Below are 25,918 nucleotides of genomic sequence, written 5' to 3'. Positions count from 1 at the left end.
ACAGAAAAAATAAACGAACAACAAATGCTCAATACACAACAGAAATGTGAACTAACTGAGCCATTTTATTAATGGAGTGAAGCAAGTACAATAGTGCAGAATATGCACCTAGGCTTGCCTCAAGGGCAAGCTTGACAGAACTCAAGTGTCAAATAGTAATCTCAATGCTGGAAAGAACTGCTCCTCTAATGCTCTGCGTTGTCTCCCAGTAACTACAACTGTTGGCTGGAAAGGAGCTACAAGAAACCCCGCCTCCGGTGCTCAGAAAGTGATGAAACTTCAGCCACAAACTCCTTGGCCAAAACCCACAAAACCTAAAAATGGTTTGGCCCGATTTTGACCTCCCAAAATCAACCCCCAAAGGCACTATGCAATCCCCAACAATTCTGCACTGTCTACTGCAAAGATATGGCTGAAAACCCCACTTCTGGTGCTCAAAAAATTCTGAAACTTTATATCTGGGATCCTTGTCAAAAACCCAGAAATGGTTTGGCCAAATTTTGACCTCCCAAATTCGACCTCTTCTATGGCCCATGCCCTCCAAACAGCTCCAGAAATACGGCCTGCAAGGAATGACCACAAAGTCCTCCTCCAAGCTTTGAAATGGAAGAAAACACCGCTCCAAATATTTCCTCTAACCTCCACAACAAAGCTCAACCTCATGGACTAATACTCTACCCACCAAATGAGCTCCCACACACTACCTCTGCGCTGGCCCAGGTAGTGCGAAAGTCACACTGCCAAGCCAAAAGCTCAATCAGCTCCCAAACTCTCCCAGATGCTGAAAATCCTCCCTAACCTCCTCTCCGGAAAATCTCACATCAAATCTCCATTGCTAAGCACCACCAATGAACTTGGCCTCCTCTCCACTGTGTTCCCCAGTAATACGCACAACTTGGAAGGGAATGTTATTTTTGGGAATCACAATTTGATACTCCTCCTGAAGAAATGAAGAAAACCCTTCTAGGGTGGCACTCGAAGTCCCCCAAAGAAAGGGTGAGCTCTTCGCCTGAAGAACTCATGCTAAACAACCAGTGACTCGGCTAAGCAACTCAAGCAACCAAAGAAAAATCGATATACTCCAATAAGATGAATGAAATGAGGAGAGCTACCTTACTTATATAGATTTCGTGGAGCATTGTTCCCTCCAATTTTACCTCCATCGTGGGCCCTCACTAAACCACCTACATGAAAAACTTAACCACCATCATGCAAACCGAACTAGGGAGTGTGTATTTCCCTAGTATGGGTGGCCCCCATGTGTAATTTAACCACAACAAAATAACTTCTCATAAGTCTAATCTCCTAATAAAAATCGAATAGGCCTCACTATCTCCAAAATTGCCCCCAAAATGCAATAATTAGTCTTGTTCCAAATTATTTTAGGAAGGGACATTACAGCTTTTCTCTCCCCCTTTGACTTCAATGGAATAGGGTGACTCCCCCTGACAATCTTCCCGCTTCATGTGGACCTGTCATCTGTCTGTGCTCCCCCTGACAAGAAGCCTTCTTGTAATAATCTGTCAATGATGATCCCTACAGACCTTTAATCGTGCATTTGCTCCCCCTAATATGTCGTGCATCATATAGATTTCCTTTGTTGGGTATGATAACCTGTCATTAATGTCGATACCCTGATGGTCAAACAGTGTGGACCTATATCCTATGATTGTTCATCTCCACTTAAACATGTTATAGATCTGACATATCTGACTTAGAGCTGCCATTTTGTCCATGTTGTTTGTTTGTCAATGGTAGACTTGTGCCACATAATGCGATAATACTCCCCCTCTTCAAAATTGGAGTTGACAAGCCGAATCGTTCAAAATAGAGTAACCGAACGAGCCATTTCTCTCCCCCTTTGACTTCAATGGAATAGGGTGACTCCCACCGACAATCTTCCTGCTTCATGTGGACTTGTCATCCGTCTGTGCTCCCACTAACGAGAAGCCTTCTTGTAATAATTTGTCAATGATGATCCCTGTGGACCTTTAATCCTACATTTGCTCCCCCTGATATGTTGTGCATCATATAGATTTCCTTTGGTGAGTATGATAACCTGTTATTAATGTCGATACTCTAATGGTCGAACATTGTGGACCAATATCTTATGATTGTTCATCTCCACTTAAACCTGTTATAGATCTGACATATCTGACTTAGAGCTGCCATTTTGTCCATGTTGTTTGTTTGTCAGTGGTAGACCTGTGCCACATACTACAATAATATTCCCCCTCTTCAAAATTGGAGTCGATGAGCCGAATCGTTCAAAATAGAGTCACCGAACGGGCCATCTTGACTTGAGTCATTATTTGAAGCAAGTGCTAATTCCTCACAACCTTTTATGAACCCTAAAAGCATAATTGTTGAGACCATATTGCCTTCCTACGCTTCTTGCTCATCCTATACCTATTTTCTTTTCTAAATCTTCTTGTTCTCGTTGTCAAGCTTTTCATTCATGGTTGATTACATCTTGTACCTGCGGGACGAGCTATGTGTCCATAGTTATGACATTTATAATATTCCTTATCAGTATTATACCTGCACTCTCAAGTTGTGTCCGTAATTGTGACATTTGAAGCATTCAATGTCATCCATATAAGATTCCATTTGGTATCTGTCTCGTGATCTTGCAAACTTGCTTATAGGGTTTTGTGAATAATGATTGTACCTGTCAAAAACTTCACAATCCCTAGCCATATGTCCATAGTTAGCACATAAAAAGCAATAACCATTAAATGAACGTGCGTACCTAGATAATTCATTCGAAGGTCGGTCCTTGATAATTGTACTTGTCAACAACTTTACAATCCCTAGCCATATGTCCAAATTCAGCACATGAAAAACAATAACCATTAAATAGACGAACGTACCTAGATGATTTATCTTGTCTAGATGGTTCACTTTTCTTCGGAGGCAGTGTAGTCTTATGTCCTTTTTCTTTAACTGTTTTGGCATCATTCTTCAGAGTTGTAATGTTCTTCTTAGGTTTACTCTTCTTCTTCTCAAATTAGGTTTAGTACCTTCATCAACTAGAGCCTTAGCTGCTTTTTCTACCTTCATCTTCAATTGAGCCACTTCTTTATCTGTCCTATCCTGCAATTGTTCTTTTTGCAATTCCTTGAGATTGTTGATCTCATTAAGAGTTGCATCAAGTTCTCCTTGCTTTTGAGCAAGGTCTTCTTGAAACCAGCTTTTCAAGATTTGTCTTCTTCTTTCTGCTTCTTCAACCTGTAGCTTTAGAAGAGTGGTCTTTTCCACTTCTCTGTTAAGTACCTGTATCTGTTCCTTCTGCTTTTCATTTTCAATCCTGAGCCTGCTTATTTCTGCTGAAGGGATTTCCAATTCCTTTTGCTTCTGGTCAACTGCATATATGCATCTTTGATCAGATTCTTTTAATTGACTTGCCAAATCCTTCTTTTCAATTTCTGCTTCCTGCACTTGTTTCTTAAGCCTGCTAATCTCTGCAAAGGCTACATCAAGTTCCTGTTGCTTTTGAACAACCTCTTCCTTGAGTGTGTGATTTTCTTTCTCTGTATTTTTCAATTATGACTTTCGATCTTTCTAGCTTCTTCCAACTGTACTCTAAGACTGCTAATGATTTTCTTGGATTCTTCATTTTTCTTATTGAGTTCTTCAACACATCCTTTTGCTATTTCCAATTCTGCTTCCAAAATTTTTGCCTTTTCCCTTTGACTTTTAAGTTCTTTTATCACCTTGATCACTTCATTTTGAAATTCAATCTTACTCATTCCTTCAACTTCTTCACTATCATCATTAGGATCTGCATGATTTTCAAGATCTATATCTTGACTTGCATGCTTCTTTGAGTAGAGATTATGGAGCCTTTCCAAAGAATTTTGGCTGTTGAACATTGACCAATTTTTGCTTTTACGGAATTTGGCAGAACATTAAGAATGACATTCATGGCTTTCGAATTGTACCTTTTAGCTTCATCAGTAGATGTGTCTCCAGAAACAACCGATTGCCATACATCATGAGCTTGCAAATGGACTTCCATTCTAGATTCCCATATCAAGTAATTATCTGCATCGCATTCGGGAGTTGGTGTACAATACTGATTTTCTTCAGATGTCTAGTAAGATTAATTGCCTCAAGAAAGTAGGTGGGGCGTTAGTAAGACCAAAGGGTGTAAGTAGAACTCATGACGAATATCAGTATGGAAAAAGAAGTTTAAAGCACATTCTTCACTCCAATTTATCTTAGTAATATCAACTACTCAACTTATGGGCAATACTATTCATAATATCCAAAATATCATCAATGGGAGGAAGAGCATATTTATCTCTTATGATGACTTAGTTCAAGGCCTTGTGATCTATAAACATTCTAATGAAACCATCTGTTTTATTTACCAATGGCTCTGGAGCACCAAATGGGTTCTTGGATGGTTGAATGAATCCCCAATGAAAAAGCTCATTCATTTGCTTTACCACCTCTTTCTCAGCATTGTTGAGTGCTGGTTTGCTTTGAATACAAAAAAGATAAGAAGAAAAAAGAAAGAGATAGTTTTGGCGGTTAACATGCAATGCATACCTAGTCAATAAAATACAAACACCCCTTGCAAGCAAAAAATCAATAACGACTTCAAATATATTCTAAGAAGATAAAATTTTCCCTTGTCAGTAATAAATGGATATTAATTATGTGGCAAGGCATTACTAGATGTGGTAACTATTATCAAATTCATAATGCACTTAGATGTTTATCTAATTGTCACTTTCAATGGGAATAGATAAATGTGGAACATTAAAGCATAACATGATATTGCAGAGCCAATTGGGTTTAGCTTGAGTGGTTGTGAATAATGTTTTATCCTCCCCACCAGAGTTCAATTTCCACAGTCGTCATGCTGAGCTCTTAACAAGTATATTATTGTAATGGCTTCAAGCCTAGTTGTTGACCAGCCTTATGTCCTGAACACCCTAGGGTTTACCATGGGTACCATCCTCAAAATGAGGGGAAGTACTCTGGGGTTTTCCATGGGCATTTAACCTAAAAAAAAAGCATGATATTGCAGAGAGAAATACTTCCAAAAATTTTCTGCATTCCAAAGAAAAAAGCCTTTGTGAACTCAGCATCAGAATAAACAGAAGGAAAATAATTCCCATTTTTAAACAAAAACAAAGACCTTTCGTAAGTGTCTTAAGACAATTAAAAGCAAAGAAGCAACAAATTTCACCCATCAGAAATAGTCCTTAGCATAGGAGATGATTAATCCTTCATCCTTCAAATACAAACACACCTGAAGAGCTCGCCAGTGAGCATGTGCACGAAACAAGTTCCAAAACAAAGGTACGTTTGGTAGAGGAACAACCTGATAATTAATTTACAGAAATAAAATAAATCACAATTACTTGCAAATTTGTCTTAAATATGAAGCAATGGTACTCCTTTTATCACTACTAATGATTATTACAGCAAAAAATAACATAAAATTCCTTTAGAAAGTAACTTATAGAAAATGCCGTCAAAGAAATTGCTTTAAAATGAATGCTGTCATCAAATTGTGAGAAGAAAAAATAGGATTAATATCCCAATCCTTCAGATATTATCAAGATCAGGTTTTAAATTTGCACATAAGCCATAAACTACATGTACATTAGGAAATGATTCTTGTATCATGCAGAAAACAAAATTGTTTTGTGGCATACTCAAAGCTGAATGTCACTATTACATCGCTAGAGATTTGAAGCAATTTAAATTCAGAAGGATGTTGAACAATTAGTGTACGAAATTTTTAAATTGCTAATTTTCTTAACGTGTGCCTCTCTTGTATTAAAGATGTCATTTTAATGATGGATGCAAACCAATATCTATGCTTCTCTGCAAGAGAGGAACAACTATCAGGGATGTTATGATCATAGGGATAATTTTTTTTTTATGATGATCAAGAGTCACCTGGAAAAGATCATTATCAATAACAATTGGAAGCCCAAGCATAGAAATCATTGTAACTGCACTATAGCTCGAAGAAAAGAAGTGAAAGGTGAGGTAATTTTAAACTAAAATATAAGAAAATCAAGAAGATACATTGCTTCCTTTAACAACCTATTGCCAGAAAAGCCCAACAAAGAGTTCCATTGCATTATATGATTTATCTGCATCAAGAAAGTGCACTAAAAATATCCATAAGTACATGTTTGTCATGTGGCCAACAAAACGTTGATAAGCATGCAAATCATTCTCCATTGATCTATACCCTATAATTGTATAGCAACAAGCCAGAGCTCATGATCTAAGGCACTCTATAGTGAGGATGAAATCATTTGCAGCTGCAGGTTAACCAACATTGAAGATGTAATACCAATTTGAAAGACACCTTATTCTCTATTAATTTTTCTTAGGGATAGATTGTTCTTTGTTGTAGATATTTGCATTTATGAACTTTTCATCAATTTCACATTACATTTTTCCATATAGCATTTACATCATATCATATCATCATTAGCAATTAAGTAGAGAGAACAATAAACAACAATGCAATGGAACAATAAGGAACAGTGGAAGAAAAGCATACACAATAGAGACACCAAAAGTTAGATCAAAGACCAGGGCAAAACCCCAAAAGGGGGAAAACCCAACCAGATTCTACTTCTATTACATGTTCATCAATTGTTCAGCTAAGATACAAAGTACATCCATAGTGAGATACATCATTACATCAGGCCTCCTAGTGCTAACCCAAGTCTGTTCACAACTACGTTTGTGAACTGACCGAAACAAGTCCAAGGGAGCTGCCAACATATCATTGTCATGTTCAATATCACATCTGTCATGGTGACACTGTCACATTTGCCATCCATCACGCCATCATTGCTGTCACGATGTTACGAATATAAGTTATATAAAATTAAATAAATGTAAATACTAAATAATCAAGTACTAATTATGTTAAGTAGTCATTAGTTAAGTGAAAAAGCATGTCTAAAAGACATGCCCAATCATGAAAGGACACCTGCCTAGGTATATAAGCAAGGCCTCATTGTAACATTCAACATCACTTGTACATTTTATATGTAATAAATTATTATTACAAATACCTCTTGTGTATTTTTACATTTAAAGTCATCACACTATAAGTCTTGTTGCTCCAGTGGTATCAAAGCCATGCGAGACTTTGAACATTATCCGCCGCACAATATAACCATGTGAGTCTTTGAACGTTGTTCACCGCGCAATATGCCATTACGTTTACGTCTTGAATTTATTGAGCAGTGTAGTAAAATTCAAGAAAAGCTTCAGCAATGGGAAAAATCATATGCAGAAGTTAAAGCGCATCTAATAGAAATCCATAACAAGGAAGATGATAGTGACGGTAAAGAAACGAAACAAGGTCAAGCAGGAAAAGAAAATTTTGATCAGAATGATGATAATGACAATGAAGATGTAATAGAGAATGATGAATATGAAAACGATGTCGATCAAGATTATGTAGATCAAGATGATGATACAAATGAAGATGATGTGGATGAAGACTATCTTGAGAAACAAGAAGATGAACAATATCATAACAATGAGGAAAACGTTGAAGAAGACAGTGATGATTCTGAAGATGGCAAACCTTTAAGTCATGAGGTGTCTATATTGCCAAAAGGAGCTACAAAAAACACATTGGCCAGAGATTCAAAAACAAAACTGCAATTTGTTGCCTACTAGCAAAGTTATTCAGCCTAAAGAATCTATGCAAACAAAGTCTGTGAAGTCTGAGAATGATTCAGATGATGATGTTCCCTTGCGTATGAGGTTTCAAGTAAAACAGTCGACAAAACCACCCAGTGAAGGTTCCCCTATGCGTGGTGTTGACTCCGAGGATGAGAAGCCTTTAGCATTAAGACACAAACCAAAATCTCCCAGTGAAATTTCCCCCATGGATAGTGATGTAAATAATGTATGCCAGAAAAGAACAATTTGTTGTTGGATCCAGCTGATGGAAAGGTTTCAATTGCTACTGAAGATGATATTCATCAAGCAGATGTATCTTCCCATAGAGAAAATTTCCAAAAGTTCCATGTAGACCCAAGTCCAAATATCAAAACACGCCCAGTTTATATTGATGTTGGAAAATCTTCCCAACGCATTAACTCTAGAAGTAATAGAATACTGGACAACATGAAAGATTTCTTCAATGGAAAGGTGCGCTGCAAGAGTATCAATATGTTGTAGTGACTACAACCACCGTCCAAAATTTTGGCCTACACCAATTTCGGAGCCTCCCTTGGAGAGTTTCACTTGATCACTGCACACACTCGGGTTCACTCTGTGAGCTCGTGTGGGTCTTTACATTCGCCTTGCTTGTTTATTGCACTCAAGTCTATGCATGTTGATGTTTAAGTCATGCTTGCGACCCTTTTCTAGTTATGCTCAAAGTATTTGCTTCGTATGTGTTTGATGTGTTCGTGATGAAAGCATTTGTCGCACTCACACACAGAGTCACATTCACTGTCGCACAAGCGTCGTCTCGATCATGAACGATCAATCACAAGTGTCGCGCTTTTCGCTTGCACCGTCGATCAGTCATCTTTAACATATGTATCCGAATGGTTTGGTTGTTTCGTCGTCAAGTCATGCGAGTGTGTGTCCGTATGATCACCTATGCATCTTTCGACTGTTCACACACTTAGTCATTTTTGCTAAAGTTCTGACGAGCATACTCTTCATTGACAGCCAGACCATCACCCTGCTTTCGACCAATGTTTTTAAAACCGGAACCGGTGACCGGACCGGTCCACCTAATGAACCGATTTACCGACCGGAACTGGTCTAACCGGGACTGGTTTTGTCTAAACGAACCGGTTTTTAAAAAATACATTAAATAATTAATTTTTAATGAAACAAAACTATTTTTAAGATGTAAAACCATGATTCCAAGCCAATAGAGACAAAATATGCAAAGTTTGCTCATTTATATACCATGTAAAGGTGAATACATCAAAATGGCACCGAGTGCAATACATATTATCAACAAAATAGCAAAATACATAAGAAATGAGGCTCTAAATGGCCTATAAAGTCCAAAAACAATGTTGCAAGCTATGAGGCCATTGGCCTACTACAAGTCTACAGTATACACATGATCAATCATCAAGTTCATTACCACTACTAGTAGTAGACACAAGATCATCATCAGGAGCTACATAGACATCATCTGGTTCAGAGTCTGAGGATGCCTCAGCCTGATCTACAACCTCAGTATCAATGCCACCAATGACAATAGAAGTGGACCTAATGGAAGCACGAGTTTGTCGACCCGCATGACTAGTGCCTTCCATTGGTTCTTTGCCTTTCCTTGATGCCGCTATTGATCCTGGTTCTGATGCCACCACATAATCTGCTTCATCCCCCGCCAAAGCCATGTCGATATCAAAATCAGCCTCAAACACAGGTTCTTCAGTCTCCTCCACCCATTCTGATGTTGGATCAATATCGTCCAACACAATGGGATCTAGATCAGGAGTTTTTCTCATCATTTAGAGCTCTAATTGCATTTATTGTTTACCCCCAAACCATGAAATCCTGAAAACCATTAAGTCTGCTAAATTTTGAGGAAATCTAAAATTCTAGTTTCTCCATATGAAATCCAATGAGGTCGAAACCACTCTCAAACATCCTGAGTCATTTCATGGTAATGTTAAAAATTTAAGTAAAAGGATGAAAATGAAAATTAAAGGAAATGTCACTTTTACTTTAAGAATTTAACATTACCATTAATTACCAACATTGTTAGGGTTGAAACACCCTTAGTTCCCCCCCAAAACCCCTCAAACACAGTCAAAAACATGCTTTTTTAACTTTATGGTGGTTGTGCCTAAAACCGGCCGGTTCCGTCCTAAACCGGCCGGTTTTCACCGGTTAGGGCACAAAAATGGATAAATCAGCATTCAAACCGGGTTTTTTGGCCGGTTTAGACCGGCAGGCTTGCTAACCGACCGGTTAGACCGGTAACCGGTTTTTAAAACACTGCTTTCGACTCGATCGACTGTCAACTAGAACAGCGCAGAAGCACCAAGCTAGTTCTTTCAAGCTATGCTGCCCGCAAGCATTTTAATCAACACTCATGCTGGCCACCTAGACAGTCGACTGGCTATTCATCTCAGAAATTGCACAGTGCTCATGAGCAGGCCTCTCGCTGCCCATCAATCAGCTCAGCTCAGAAATTGCGCAGAGATGATCAGCAGGCCGACCTCCCGGCCTTAATGCAGTTTTCCCAGCCAACACCAGACTGCCTGTTCCCTCCAGGAATTGCGCAGTTTTTGCTGCCAGTGACTAAGCAGCCAACTGGCAGTTCCCTCTGGGAATTACGCAAGTCTGGCTGCCAGTGACCCCAGCAGCCAACTGGCAGTTCCCTCTGGGAATTGTGCAGATCTGGCTGCCAGTGACCCCAGCAGCCAACTGGAAATTCCCTCTGGGAATTGCGCAGATCTGGTTTCCAATCTCCCGGGAAGTTCCCCAGGAAAATTGCGCAATCCCTGCCTGCTGACCCCTCATGCAGCTCGGCCCGTTCCTCTGGAAAATTGTGCAAATTTGGTTGTCTAGCCCCTGCTGACTGTTCATTCTAAAAAATGCGCAGAGCATGCCTGCCTTGCCTTCCAGCAGCCCAGATTGTTCCTCCCAAAATTTGCGCAATTTTTCCTCCCAGCCAAGCTAGACCTTGCAGTCAGTCACTGTCAACTCAGATCGCCTATCTCCATCTCTCAGTGACTCTTGCACAGTTTTCATCAGTAGTTGCCCGGAGCCATCATCCCGCATCACAGCCCTGCTGCCTCTCCCGGTCACTTGCATTCGAATGATCATGTGTCATGGTAGACTAGGAGGTTTTGGATTTGATGTCGTCTCATCATGAGTGACTGCAGGTACAGGTACACCAACAAACATGTCAAGGCAACGAACGGGATGAACAAAGGGAGCACATATAGATGGACAAGTTCACCAACGAACGAACAAGCGAAGCATGCGAAGTGGACGAACGCAATGAAAATGCACCTTCACGAACAAGTGAGCCTGTCGAGCCTTCCAGAATGAAAGCAAGGAAAAACATGTTAAAGCTTCATCAAGTGAACCAAGGACCGTCGAAGACTCCGCGCATTTCGCCATGCGAAGGTGAAGTTATGGTACACCATAAAGGTATCCATCACTCAGCAGCACTCTAGCTCGACATGCACTCCAGCAGCAGCACAAATGTACCAGCAATGTCATGTCAAGCCATGTCAAGTCAAGTCATGAGTCATGTTGCCCACATCTCTACTATGGGCTTGTTGTCTATCAATGTAATGTAACGTGGAAGTCCAAGAGACCCACTTGTTGAAAATAAAATCAGGTAAGTCAGAAAGTCATGGAAGTCGAACGGCCATGAGGGTAGTCGAACAGTCACAAGGGTCAGTTTCACCCTTGGCTATAAATACCCCCCTTCATTTGTACATGAAAGGACTTTTCACCTCAGCTCCTCTCACATAGCCAACAAAGTCTGTAAACTTTTCTTTGAGGAGTAAGTAGTGGCTCCAACGCCTCGCTGATGGGGTTAGTGATGTGTGGTGTAACGATGTGTCTTGGAACTTTCGCTTAATTTAGAAGCCTGTCAACAGGCCAGCACGTTTTCACACATGTATTGTATTTGTTGTAAGACTGATCTTTAACCATGTGTTCCACCTATGAGCTAATTCGTTTGTTGTAATGCATAATCTATTAATGGAAATGTGTTGTATATGATGTGAGTGATGTCCCATCTGTGTCGACTGCTCTGCCGGACATCAGACAGACCTTTCACATGAACCTTGTTGTAACAATTGTTGCACTCGTCTCGGACTGATCTGTGAGTGTTGTACGTGTTATCTTACCTTGTATGTTGTGACTGCCGCATCCGAGTGGACTGCTCCGCCAAAAGTTGTGTATGTCCTTTGTGTTGTGTGTTCCTAGCCGAGTTGGGACTGATCCCTTTCAACCTGGAACTCACCTTCACCTTTTCCCCTCACAGTGAAAGAACCATTGACACAAGTACACTTACACTCACCAAGCACGCAAACCTCACTTCTCAAAGACAAAGCGAACCACTCTCTTGTGCTGACAAGCAAGAGTTGAGGCAAATCCTTAAGACAATGGCAACCGGGCCATCATACCGGATGGGACTCCCACACCAAACGGTGTGAGGTCTAGTTGGGACTTCATACCGAGGTGATCCCCTGAATGTTGGCGGGTCCAGCACCATCAACATTTCTGGCGCTAGAAGGAGGGCAGCCAATTGTACATGGCTGAAATTCCCCTCACACTCACTCATCAACCATCTGGTCAAGGCAGTAACTCGCAACCCCTCTCTCATGACTCTGCAGTTGGTTACTCCTCACCTCCCAGAATTGAACACGAAATTTCATATCAACACCTTCACTCCATCTGTCCCATCACTCGCCAGTTTGCGAAAGCAGTTGGACTGATCCCAAGCGTACAGTACCTTCCACACACATCTAAGAAGCCAAAGGCCACTCCCACAGGAGTGGTTGTATCATCGGTGGAAGAAGCAGTCCTTGCTACTCTTGAAGGTTTGGAAGAAGTTATTGAAGATGGAGAGGAACCTCCAATCTTCTTTGAAGACGAACAAGGCACTCTTTTGGTCTTGAGATCAAACTCCGGTATAGGAGACGGAGGGCAAGGAAATGGAGGAAGTGGAGGCCGAGACCAACCAACAGACTCAAATCCAAAACCATCAAATTTCGAAGGAGTGGAAGAAGACGAAGAGGGCGAAGAGATGGCTAACCCAAACCTTGAATGGATGACTCAGGGACCATTGGCTCTCCCGGATGTTCTGCACAAGATGTCGAAGCGAGCGAAGAGAATGAACATCAAGTTTAACCTTGATAGCGCGGTGAAGGCAAAAGACCACTTAGACAACTTCTACCTACAGCTGCAAACCCTTGAGGTACGTTATGACAACGTAGCATGTAGATTGTTTCCATGTACCTTGGACGGTCGGGCAGCTGCTTGGTATCACAGCCTTCCACCCAACTCTATACAGAACTGGGGTTCTTTCAAACGTATGTTCCTTGAAAAGTTTGTTGATGACAAGACCCCAGCCATGCTACTCAAAGAATTGGGAAGCCTCAAGATGGAGGGAAAAGAGAAAGTAAAAGATTTCAATCAGAGGTTTACGCATATCTTGAACAAGTTTGCAGCAGACACCAAACCTCATGACTCCATCACTGTCGACTATTACACATCTGCACTGCCAACCACCATTGCGCAGTTCGTCAAGCGAGTTGCGAAGCCAACACTGTTAGAAAGTTGCGAAGAGGCTATTGTTGTTGAGAAATACTTGCGCACCATTGGAGTCATCAAGGATGACGAATCAACGAAAGACTCCAAGGATGCAAGCAGAAATCCCCAAGCAACTAACATTGAAAACCTCACTCACCTTGTCAAGAACTTGACCACCAAAATGTCTGAACTCAAGCAACGGAAGATGGACACATTCGCGAATAGTCATCCGCCCAGACAAAGACAGGCAAGCAGTTCATCAACCGGCTCATCAAGCAATAGCCGGTTCGGCTCCAAATCTGCGCAGAAGCCTATGTTCCAACTCGATCAATGCGCTGATCCTAAGTATTATTCCTTCCATGAAGAATTTCATCCCAAGAACTCTTGTTCAGATTGGAAGCGAGTTGTTACCTCTGTCTGTACTCATACACTCGATGCGGATGGCGACATACAGGAGCAACTGGAAGACACTGATGATAACGAAGAGGTTGCACCGGATGAAGCACCAAGTTCTGGGCATGTGGTGAACGCATATCAGTGCTCGCAAGTAGTCTCGAAGACGAACACCGAGAAGCAACCCCAAAAGCAAAATGATCGCTACAATCTTAAGAGTAAAGGGGATCCCCCAACACTTGAGGAGATGCAAGAGAAAGTGAGACGGTTGATAAAGAAGGTCAATCCACCATCTGCCTCAAAGCAACAAACACAAAGCAAGTCCGGGAAGACAACGGCGGATAAGAACACATCCGTGAGCAGCAAGTTGCAGAACAGTCCGCCAGACAGCACAAGCATCTGTTCCACCCCAGACACCTCGGTGAGTCTACCACCTCTACTTTACAACATAGTCGATGACATGAAGAAAACTCGAGCAAACATCAGTTTGTTCGAGTTAGCCAAAGTCCAGAGCCAAGATATCCTGTTGCGCGCATTAGGACAAACGGAAACAAACAGCGCAGCCTCTACCAGCAAGGGAGCATGCACACCTCCTGGATCACTATCCACTGTGCTCAATACACTCTGAATGGAAGAAGCAAACTCAGGTTGCCCCCCATTCTTGCTTTCATTCGAAGTTTTCAACTACAATGTCCACAACTGTTTGGTTGATTTTGGCGCGGCAGCCAATGTCATGCTGCTCTCCATTGCTAAGAAGATCAATGCACAATGGAGCGAAACATCCACGAGAATCATCCAACTTGATAGAACATCAGTACCAGCCATTGGTGAACTACGAGATGTGATCATCCGACTATCCCATGATAGTTGAGTCCACCAATGCATCAACATAATTGTTGTGGACATACCAGAAGCATATGGTCTGCTGCTCAGCAGAGACTGGTCCAGCAAGCTAGATGGATACTTTGCTACAGACTAGTCTCACCTGTGGCTTTCGTACAAGGGAAAATGCAACCAAATCTAGGTGTTATCCGAGAGGTATATGAAACACAATGTCACTCCCCTTGACAGCGAGAATGAACCATTGGCCTTCGCAGAACTCATGTTTGGCAACTGCTTCCTGGAAAAGACATTGGAGTGTTATCTCACACGGCCAACCCCAACCTCATTAGACAAGCAGTTGGGACTCCTTCCTCGCCCAACTGATGATAATGAAACTTGTACAGCTTGTTTTTCTGTTAGTAGCAGTAGTAGCAACAGTGGTAGTAGCAGCAATACCAACACGCCAAACAGTCCATGTACAGACAAGTTGTGGACCATGAGTCTTGATAAATCAGGAATGCATGATGACTCAAGGATCGAGTGCACCTCAGTCATCCAAAACAATGAACTATGCACGATTTCGAGTTGTTTGAAGTTCAGAGTCACAAACAATGATGTTGAAGCACTCATGCTGAACACACGAAAGACCAACACTATGAACAAACAGAGCAACTTGGGGATCCACCATGATTCGAAGATGGCTAATCTCAGTACAAGTTACGCACTGTAGCAGCAACCAATCGTCGACCGCTTGATCGAACAATACCAGGATGGGCCTGCACGAGTAGATGATGACCTAAGTACCCACTACATGCGAACAATCCAACATGAAATCCCAGGTAAAGGAGAAGACATGCCATTACAGCAAAGAAAAGGTAACATATGTATGTTGTTTGTACTCCTTTCACCGAATAGATTGATTAACATTTTTAGTGTTTGGATTACTTGCAAAATTCGTCATCAAACTTGGTTTTCTGACTTAAATCCTCCACATAAGAAATCCGGGAAGATCTGCTTATGCATTGACTTTAGAGTCTTGAACCCTTCCCGGAGTAAAAACAATTACCCCGTGCCATCATCCGAGCCCATGTTGCACAGAGTACCCGAGACAGCAATGTTGTCTTCACTTGAAGGTTTTCTGGAATGCCACTAGGTTCTAGTAGCGGAGCCCGGTGGACCGACACTGGTCCACGAGAAACTTGGCTCATGCACCTATCATTTTCAATCACTCGATGGGAGGATTGGTAATCTTCCTGTCAAATGGCCAAGTCCTCAAACATTGGTTCAGTAGGTTGGGCCGCGCCCGTGCCTTGTACATAGTCTGCTTGTTGCTTGTTGTTTCATTTGGTTTGTTTTGCTTATTATCTTTGCTTTTGCTTTCCTTTATACTGATTACTATTTTTGTTGACATGCATTCTCTTTGTTTGATATATTACTATTTTTATTTCCGGAAATAAGTGTTGCCAACTACTACGTTTTGGCTTTTGAATAGAGTATATGGCTGAAATTCGAAGAGACTTGGGACACTGTAGCACTTGGCTAGTCTTGTGTCCCTTTTCTCTGTGCTTGGTTACAACCTTCGGTCAATGAAGTCCTGACGAAAAATACGAACCATCCGTAAGGGAAGCTTTGGTCCAACCGTGAACCTGTGTCCACACTGGGAAACCCCATGCATGTACTCAGCCCTCTGCAAGGGGAAAAATCTAAACAAGCAAACCTATGTCAGAGGTCTTACATGCTTCTCTGAAGGAACAACCTCTTCTGCTCTCAATAAGTCAGGATCCCTCTTTTGCCCCAAAATAAATAAGTGCCTATGCACAGTTCTCTTAAAAAATACAAAGGCGAAAAAAGAGAAAGGCTTCCTGCGCAGAGAGGTGAAGCATGCAACTCCACCAGGGTACTGACCTGGCTCGCTGGCAGTCGAGCAATGTGTGTGTTCCTACGTGACTCCGTCCGGGTACTATTCAGGCCTGCTAGAAGTGGAGTAACACCACAGATGAAAACTTATACTCTGAAAATCTTCAACTCGCGAATTAAACTACCCTTCCCGGATTCGAAACACTGAGATCTAAGCTGAACTATTGTTTGTGTTTGACTGAGTTGGCAAAGGGTGAACCATGTATGTCCATAGGGTAAGTAGGGAAAGTGAAGTAACCCGCAAAGCGATTCAATACTTCCTGAAGGACCAAGGCCCTGTGCTAGCAATGAACCGAAACAGAGAAGCTGGAGTTCTACCAGTGTGTTGCCAAGTGTTGTAGTGGCTACAACCACCCTCCAAAATTTTGGCCTGCACCAATTTCGGAGCCTCCCTTAGAGAGTTTCACTTGATGACTGCACACACTCGGGTTCACTCCATGAGCTCGTGTGAGTCTTTACATTCGCCTTGCTTGTTTATTGCACTCAAGTCTCTGCATGTTGATGTCTAAGTCATGCTTGCGACCATTTTCTGGTTATGCTCAAAGTCTTTGCTTCGTATGTGTTTGATGTGTTCGCCATGAAAGCATCTGTCGCACTCACACACGGAGTCACATTCACTGTCGTGCAAGCGTCATCTTGATCATGAACGATCAATCACGAGTGTCGCGCTTGTTGCTTGCACCATCGGTCAGTCATGTTTAACATATGTATCCAGATGGTTTGGTCGTTTCGTCATCAAGTCATGCGAGTGTGTGTCTGTATGATCACCTATGCATCTTTCGACTGTTCACACACTTAGTCATTTTTGTTGAAGTTCTGACGACCAAACTCTTCACTGACAGCCAGACCATCACCCTGCTTTCGACTCGATCGACTGTCAACTAGAATAGCGCAGAAGCACCAAGCTAGTTCTTTCAAGCTGTGTTGCCCGCAAGCATTTTAATCAGCACTCATGCTGGCCACCCGAACAATCGACCGGCTATTCATCTCAGAAATTGCGCAGTGTTCATGAGCAAGCCTCCCGCTGCTCATCATTCAGCTCAGCTCAGAAATTGCGCAAAGATGATCAACAGGCCAGCCTCCCGGCCTTAATGCAAGTTTCCTAACCAACAACTCCCAGCAGCAGACTGCTTGTTCCCTCCAAGAATTGCGCAGTTTCTGTTGCCAGTGACTGAGCAGCCAACTGGCAGCTCCCTCTGGGAATTGTGCAAGTCTAGCTTCTAGTGACCCCAGCAGCCAACTGGCAGTTCCCTCTAGGAATTGCGCAGATCTGGCTGCCGGGGTCTGCCAGTGACCCCAGCAGCCAACTGGCAGTTCCCTCTGGGAATTGCGCAGATCTAGCTGCCAGTCTCCCGGGCAGTTCCCCAGGAAAAATGCACAATCCCTGCCTGCTGACCCCTCATGTAGCCCAGCCCGTTCCTCTGGAAAATTGCGCAAATTTGGTTGTCTAGCCCCTACTGACTGTTCGTTCCGAAAAATGCGTAGAGCATGCCTGCCTTGCCTTCTAGCAACCCAAACTATTCCTCCCAAAATTTGCGCAATTTTGCCTCCCAACCAAGCTAGACCTTGCAATCAGTCACTGTCGACTCAAGTCGCCTATCTCCATCTCTCAGTGACTCTTGCGAGTTTTCATCAGCAGTTGCCCAAAGCCATCATCCGGCATCACAACCCTGCTACTTCTCCCGGTCAATTGCATTCGAATAATCATGTGTCATTGTAGACTAGGAGGTTTTGGATTTGATGTCGTCTTGTCATGAGTGACTGCAGGTACAGGTACACCAACAAACATGTCAAGGCGACGAACGGGATGAACGAAGGGAGCACATGCAGATGGACAGGTTCACCAACGGACGAACGAGCGAAGCATGCGAAGTAGACGAACGCGACGAACATGCACCTTCATGAACAAGTGAGTCTATCAAGCCTTCCAACATGAAAGTAAGGAACAACATGCTAAAGCTTCATCAAGCGAACCAAGGACCATCGAAGACTCCGCACACTTCGCCATGCGGAGGTGAAGTTATGGTACACCATGAAGACATCCATCACTCAGCAGCACTCTAGCTCGACATGCACTCCAGCAGCAGCACGAATGTACCAACAATGTCATGTCAAGTCATGTCGAGTCAAGTCATGAGTCATGTTGCCCACATCTCTACTATGGGCTTGTTGTGAATCAATGTGATGTAACGTGGAAGTCCAAAAGAACCACTTGTTGAACATAAAGTCATGTAAGTCGGAAAGTCATGAAGTCGAATGGTCATGAGGGTAGTCGAACAGCCACAAGGGTCAGTTTCACCCTTGGCTATAAATAACCCCTCATTTGTACATGAAAGAACTTTTCACCTCAGCTCCTCCCACATGGCCAAGAGAGTTTGTAATCTTTTCTTTGAGGAGTAAGTAGTGGCTCCAACGCCCCGCTGACGGGGTTAGTGATGTATGGTGTAATGATGTGTCTTGGAACTTTTGCTTAATTCAAAAGCATATCAACAGGCCAACACGTTTTCACACATGTATTGTATTTGTTGTAAGACTAATCTTTAACACTTGTAATGCATGTTTCTTTTAACCATGTGTTCTACATCTGAACTGATTCGTTTGTTGTAATGCATAATCTATTAGTGGAAGTGTGTTGTATATACTGTTAATGTTGTCCCGTCCATGTCGACTGCTCTGCCGGACATCAGACAGACCTTTCACATGAACCTTGTAACAACCATTGCACTCATCTCAGACTGATCCGTGAGTGTTGTACATGTTATCTTACCTTGTATGTTGTGACTACCGCATCCGAGTGGACTACTCCACCAAAACCTGTGTATGTCCTTTGTGTTGTGTGTTCCTAGCCGAGTTAGTACTGATCCGTTTCAACCTGGAACTCACCTTCACCTTTTCCCCTCATAGTGAAAGAACCATTGACACAAGTACACTTACACTCACCAGGCACGCGAACCTCACTTCTCAAAGACAAAGCGAACCACTCTCCTGTGCTGACAAGCAAGAGTTGAGGCAAATTCTTAAAACAATGGCAACCAGGCCATCATACCAGATGGGACTCTCACATCAAACGGTGTGAGGTCTAGCTGGGACTTCATACCAGGGTGATCCCCTGAATGTTGGCGGGTCCAGCACCGTCAACACAATACTAACGAAGTTGTTGCTTATGGTGCTATGATTCAAGCTGCAATTCTCAGTGGAGAAGGAAATGAAAAGGTGCAAGACCTTTTTGGTGCCAGCATTGATGAGATCATGGAAGCAGCAAATTTTGGATTAGGCCGCAAGGGGTGTAGAATAGAGTACAAGAAGAGGAGTCATAGAAAGGGGAATGGGCCAAAGTTAAGTCCTAAAGTGACAAAGAAACTAGGTTATGCTAATCTTCTTTATGCCACAAGTCGTTATGATGAGGCTATAGAACTGTTAAAAGAAGTTATACGCCTTGCACCTAATGTCCCAGATGCCTACCATACACTTGGACTTGTTTACGATACATGTCATGATAAGACAAAGTCACAAAAGCAATCAATTTTTACATGATAGGTGCTCATCTTACGCCTAAAGATGCCTACCTTTGGAAGTGTCTTACCACATGGTCCATGGAGCAAGGAAATACCGACCAGATCATTCACTGTCTAACTAAAGCAATGGAAGCAGATTCGAAGGATGCAAGGGTAAAGTGGGATCGTGCTTCTTCGTTTGTTGAACTTAAGGATTATCAATAGGCAACTTAAGTATTTGATCAAATTGTAGTTTCTCACCCATTTGATGTTGAAGCACGAAAAATGGTTGCAAAGATGCACCACAAAATTGGTCAAGGTCAACTTGCTATAGAGGGTTTGGAAAAGTTTATTGCGAAGCATCCATCAAAGGTTGATTTGACAGTTATTAACTTGTTGGCTGCACTACACATGGAATACAAAGCGTATTCTAAAGCAATCGAGCAGATTGAACATGCACACATGATTCATTGTTTAGGACAAGGTTTGCCACTAGACCTTGCTGTCAAAACTAGTATTTGTCGAGCACTTATTGGAAATGTGGAAGAACCTGCCAATGGTACAAGCTCTACTGAAGGATGTCCATGGTGGTTGAATGGAAAAATTAAAACAAAGTTGGCACAGCTTTATAACGCAAAGAGGAAGGTTGAATCTTTTGTAGAGGCCATTGCACCATTAATCAGCGAGACATTATTTTATGAGACATTAAATCAGAAAGTTAGAATCAAGAAGAAGCTATCAAAGTTATGTCCAAGGGCAACAGCTTCTTTAGAATTTGCGGCACCTAACGATCCTCATCGAAGTCAATCTGTTGTGACAATTGATAGGAATGACTGGTATCAATTTGCAGAAATGCAGAAATGCAGGTTCTTGAGGTTGTTGTGCATTTTCTCGGTTAACTCGTTTTCTCAAATTGTTTCAGAAGGTATCAGAGAGTATTTTCTGTACAATTTTCCTAGTGGATCGATAGTAGAAACTGCTTGTTAGGAAGAGAGGACAACAGAGAAGAAGCATACGCAGATCATGGGATCAAAAGACGAAGAGGATGAGGTAGCACAGCGATCTCTCATTGAAACTCTCGCAGCGAGGCCTCTCAAGGACCGTCTCTGTCTAGGAGTGATTATAATTGCCAAAGCCAAAGCCCAAAAGCATGGGATGAACGTTTCGCAACTTGTAATGGCCTCCCTGGCAAACTTAACATTCAAGTTCACGGAGCAATTGGTGTGTGCCAATTTGCCCCCGTCGACTTCTAACCTTCTCAGCCACAGATCGTGTCATTGGCAGTTCATGCCTCCCACGGAGTGTGCCCATTGTTCGGACAAAACCGACAATGGCAAGAGCAGAAATCATTTAGACATGACTTTGAAGGAATTGATCAGCACCAACAAAACATGTTCTTTCAACAGCGACCAACCAGGGGACGACCACTGCGAAAATACAGTGGAGGACGACGAAACCAAAGCACCCATGTTCAGACAAAACTGACAGGAAGCCACGCAGAAGCTATTAAAATGAGTAGTTGCCCCCACCATCAAACGGTGTGTCCCGGTCAACAATCAAAGGCGTGAGTCTGGGGTCGATTCATACTTGACTAGGTATATCAGTAAATATATATATATATATATAGAGAGAGAGAGAGAGATATAAGGGGTTGAATAGTCCATCGTATAATCATATTATAAAATAAATTAACATAAATTAATTAATTTAATTCATTAAAATTATTTAATTTAATATTATATATATATACAATAATATTATCATTATATAGAAAAATGGAATAATAATAATAATAAATGGATAAACCCTAATTCCATGGGAGACAATACAACCAACGCCAATGAACAAAGCTTTTGAAGGAAGGGGCAATGTTACGAATATAAATTATATAAAAATAAATAACTACAAATAAATGTAAATACTAAATAATCAAGTAATGATTATGTTAAGTAGTCATTAGTTAAGTGAAAAGGCATGTCTAAAAGACATGCCCAATCATGAAAGGACACCTGCCTAAGTATATAAGCAGGGCCTCATTGTAACATTCAAAATCACTAGTACATTTTATATATAATAAATTATTATTACAAATACCCCTTGTGTATTTTTACATTTAAAGTCATCAAGCTATAAGTCTCTTTGCTTCACACGACCATATTGTCATGTTATAGACATTGTCTTGTCAAAATTACTGCCATGTATGCATATTGAGTTTTCTGCTATCTAACAAGGTTATAACGATCATGTCACATCATTGTCAAAGTCATGCATCATTGTTTGCCATAACAAGAGATTACTGGCGTACTGAGTTATGTCAAGGTTACATCAATGCATGGTTACTGCTACTCAAAATCATTGCTATATTTTCAGCAAGGTCATTGTTCATCAAGTAAGAGTAAGGATCACTGCCATCCAAAATTGTCATCTATACCAAGCATTCTACTTATATATAGGCTGTGATAAATTCATTGTAGCTTATATAGCCATGTAGCACATCATCCTAAGGTCCTTGTCATACTAAATGAAAGTATATAGGTCACCATCATATTTTTAGGTCAATATAGATTACCGAAACGACCGAGAAGGAGAATGCAGGCCTACGAGTCACTATAAGTATGCAAGCCAGAACATCGAGCCACACGTAAGTATATATCAGCCAATGTTTTTAAAACTGGAACCGGTGACCGGACCGGTCCACCTAATGAACCGGTTTACCGACCGGAACGGTCTAACCGGCACTGGTTTGGTCTAAACAAACCGGTTTTAAAAAAATACATTAAATAATTAATTTTTAATGAAACAAAACTATTTTTAAGATGTAAAACCATGATTCCAAGCCAATAGAGACAAAATATGCAAAGTTTGCTCATTTATATACCATGTAAAGGTGAATACATCAAAATGGCAACGAGTGCAATACATATCATCAACAAAATAGCAAAATACATAACAAATGAGGCTCTAAATGGCCTATAAAGTCCAAAAATATTGCTGCAAGCTATGAGGCCATTGGCCTACTACAAGTCTACAGTATACACATGATCAATCATCAAGTTCATTACCACTACTAGTAGTAGACACAAGATCATCATCAGGAGCTACATAGACATCATCTGGTTCAGAGTCTGAGGATGCCTCAGCCTGATCTACAACCTCAGTATCAATGCCACCAATGACAATAGAAGTGGACCTAATGGAAGCACGAGTTTGTCGACCTGCATGACTAGTGCCTTCCATTGGTTCCTTGCCTTTCCTTGATGCCGCTATTGATCCTGGTTCTGATGCCACCACATAATCTGCTTCATCCCCCGCCAAAGCCATGTCGATATCAAAATCAGCCTCAAACACAGGTTCTTCAGTCTCCTCCACCCATTCTGATGTTGGATCAATATCGTCCAACACAATGGGATCTAGATCAGGAGTTTTTCTTATCATTTGGAGCTCTAATTGCATTTATTGTTTACCCCCAAACCATGAAATCCTGAAAACCATTAAGTCTGCTGAATTTTGAGTGAAATCTAAAATTCTAGTTTCTCCATATGAAATCCAATGAGGTCGAAACCACTCTCAAACATCCTGAGTCATTTCATGGTAATGTTAAAAATTTAAGTAAAAGGATGAAAATGAAAATTAAAGGAAATGTCACTTTTACTTTAAGAATTTAACATTACCATTAATTGCCAACATTGTTAGGGTTGAAACACCCTTAGTCCCCCCCCAAAACCCCTCAAACACAGTCAAAAACATGTTTTTTTAACTTTATGGTGGTTGTGCCTAAAACCGGCCGGTTTAGGACAAAACCGGCCGGTTTTCACCGGTTAGGGCCAAAAATCGGGCAAATGAAGGGTCTGACCGGGTTTTTAGGCCGGTTCGGACCGGCCAGCTAGCTAACCGGCCGGTTTGACCGGTTACCGGTTTTTCTTAGCAGTTTTTAAAACTATGATATCAGCCATATCAAGGAGACATAGATAATATTTGTGAGTCAATGAAGTTCCAAATGCAACCCTTTGAGCATTGTGCAAGCAGTAGAAAATCAAAAGTGAATCATAGAATCACAAACAAAGTGGGCCATCCATCAAATAGTGCAAAGTACATAAGCAAAGAAAACCACAAGAAGGTCATAGAAGATTGTAATATTCCTAGTGGAAATTTATAATGATAAACAAAGTAAACATGGCAGCAAAACACATAAAATTTACACACATCAAACACCGCATATTGAGTCTCCAGCTCGTTGCTACCTCCCCAACTCTCCTAGTGACTCTGTACGGCCCATAGAAGTGGGGCTTGAGCTTCTCGGCCCCCTTCTGTTTGAGTGTCGATTGTCTGTACGGCTGAAGTCTCAGGAAGACCAAATCCCCAACCTCAAACTGCCTCTCTACTCGGCCCCTGTCTGCATAGAGTTTTTGTTGGTTCTGTGCAGTCTGCAGGTTATCTTTGAGAGCCCGCAAGATATCTTGGCTCTCCTGTATCCAATCCTTGGCCCTAGGGACCTTGTTGTCTCCAAACATCACGTCAACAAAAGATAATGCATCATAACCGTACAAAGCTCTGAATGGGGACATACCTATGGACATGTGGTACGTGGTGTTGTAGCAGTACTTGCCCAAATGCAACCACCATATCCATGCACGTTGATGGCCTGTCACATAGTTGCGTAGGTAGCCCTCCAGCCATTTGTTGACTATCTTCGTCTTCCCATCAATCTGGGGGTGGTAACTAGTACTTGGAGTGAGCTCTGTGCCCACCAGACGGAACAACTCCTACCAAAATCCCCCCATGAACCTGTTGTCCCGATCACTGACAATGGTCTTCAGAAGACCATGAAGCCGAAATACCTCCCTGAAAAACAGTTCAGCCACCTGTGAGGCTGAAGACCGTGCTGAGATAGCAAAGAAGTGGGCAAACTTTGTCAATCTATCTACCACCACGTATATGCAATCCTTGCCTTGGACTATTGGCAACCCAGTAATGAAATCCATCGATATGCTCTCCCATTTTCCCTCAGGGATAGTAAGAGGTTGTAGCAACCCAGCCGGGTGTGTCTACTCAACCTTGTTCCTTTGGCACGTATCACACTCCCGGACATGCCTCAGAAAATCATCCTTAAGGCCCCTCCATGCAAAGCACTCCCTGATGGCCCTGTATGTCTTGGTAAACCCATGATGCCCTGCCAATGGTGAGTCATGGGCAGCGTGCATGATCTTCTCCCTCAATTGGCAGGTGGGCACTAAATAAATATGGTCCTAAAAGTCAATCACCTCGTTCATCACCCTATATCGATCATTTGTCACTACACCATCAAGGACCTCACATGCAAATAGGTCCTTGGAATACTCCAATCTAGTGCAATGCTCGTCAGTGAAATGGTTGTCGGCCTCCTAGACAATGCATCAGCTACCACGTTGTGCTTCCCTTTGACATAATGTCAAAGTCATATGCCTGGAGCTTGCTCACCCACTTTTGTTGCCTCTCCTGCAACTGCTTCTGCTCCAAGAAAAATGTAAAGACTGTAACAAGATGAACAGATTTCTTGTAAAATTCTATCAGATTAGTTCTATCAAATTAAATGCATTTGCGTACCTGATTCTCCCATCTGGTGTCGATCACATTGCTCCAAGTTTTCTGGTCCCGTTACCAAACCAACTGATTCCTCCCTGCCTATCTGGGATCAACCTCTGCGGTTCCCAGATCTAGAGAACTTCGAAATGGAAGTCCACTAGCCCTCGTGCCCAAAACTCCAAGAACAATTGAAGATTTTCCAATTTTCAGTTCCAAAATCTAGCCCTGGCTCATCCCTCAAATAGATTTATTTTTTCCCCCTTTCTCTGTATCTTTTCCCCCCCTTTTTATGCTCCTCTTCCGTCTATGTATAACATTTCTTAGCGGTCACCGCTTCCTACATGGTGACACCTTTCCCCCTTTGTAACGTGTAACTCCATCTATTCAAAGTTACAGGGATATTGACGTGTATTAGTTTTCTTCAAATGCCCATAGTTTATAATATTTATTTTATTTTGATTTAAATT

The 25,918-nt window shown here is 41.9% G+C and overlaps 1 protein-coding gene across 8 annotated transcripts in view; it reads right to left on the bottom strand.

The window, feature by feature from the left end:
- The window catches only part of LOC149168551 (K+-H+ exchange-like protein), a 303,090-nt gene that overhangs the window by 162,269 nt on the left and 114,903 nt on the right, over positions 1 to 25,918 (bottom strand). For 7 of the 8 annotated variants that reach the window (XM_089428310.1, XM_089428308.1, XM_089428306.1 and 4 more), the window contains one exon: positions 5,267 to 5,338. The exons of the other annotated variant lie outside the window; for it this stretch is intronic. In XM_089428310.1, coding sequence (XP_089284436.1) covers positions 5,267 to 5,338 — 72 coding nt within the window. The remainder of the gene's footprint in view (positions 1 to 5,266; positions 5,339 to 25,918) is intronic. 8 annotated transcript variants of the gene reach the window in all.

Source organism: Pinus tabuliformis, chromosome 4_2 (genome assembly GCF_031772625.1).
Source record: "Pinus tabuliformis cultivar Carrire ecotype Pingquan chromosome 4_2, CPIR1, whole genome shotgun sequence".
Taxonomy (NCBI): Eukaryota; Viridiplantae; Streptophyta; class Pinopsida; order Pinales; family Pinaceae; genus Pinus; species Pinus tabuliformis.
This window is presented reverse-complemented; position numbering and strand designations above follow the sequence as displayed.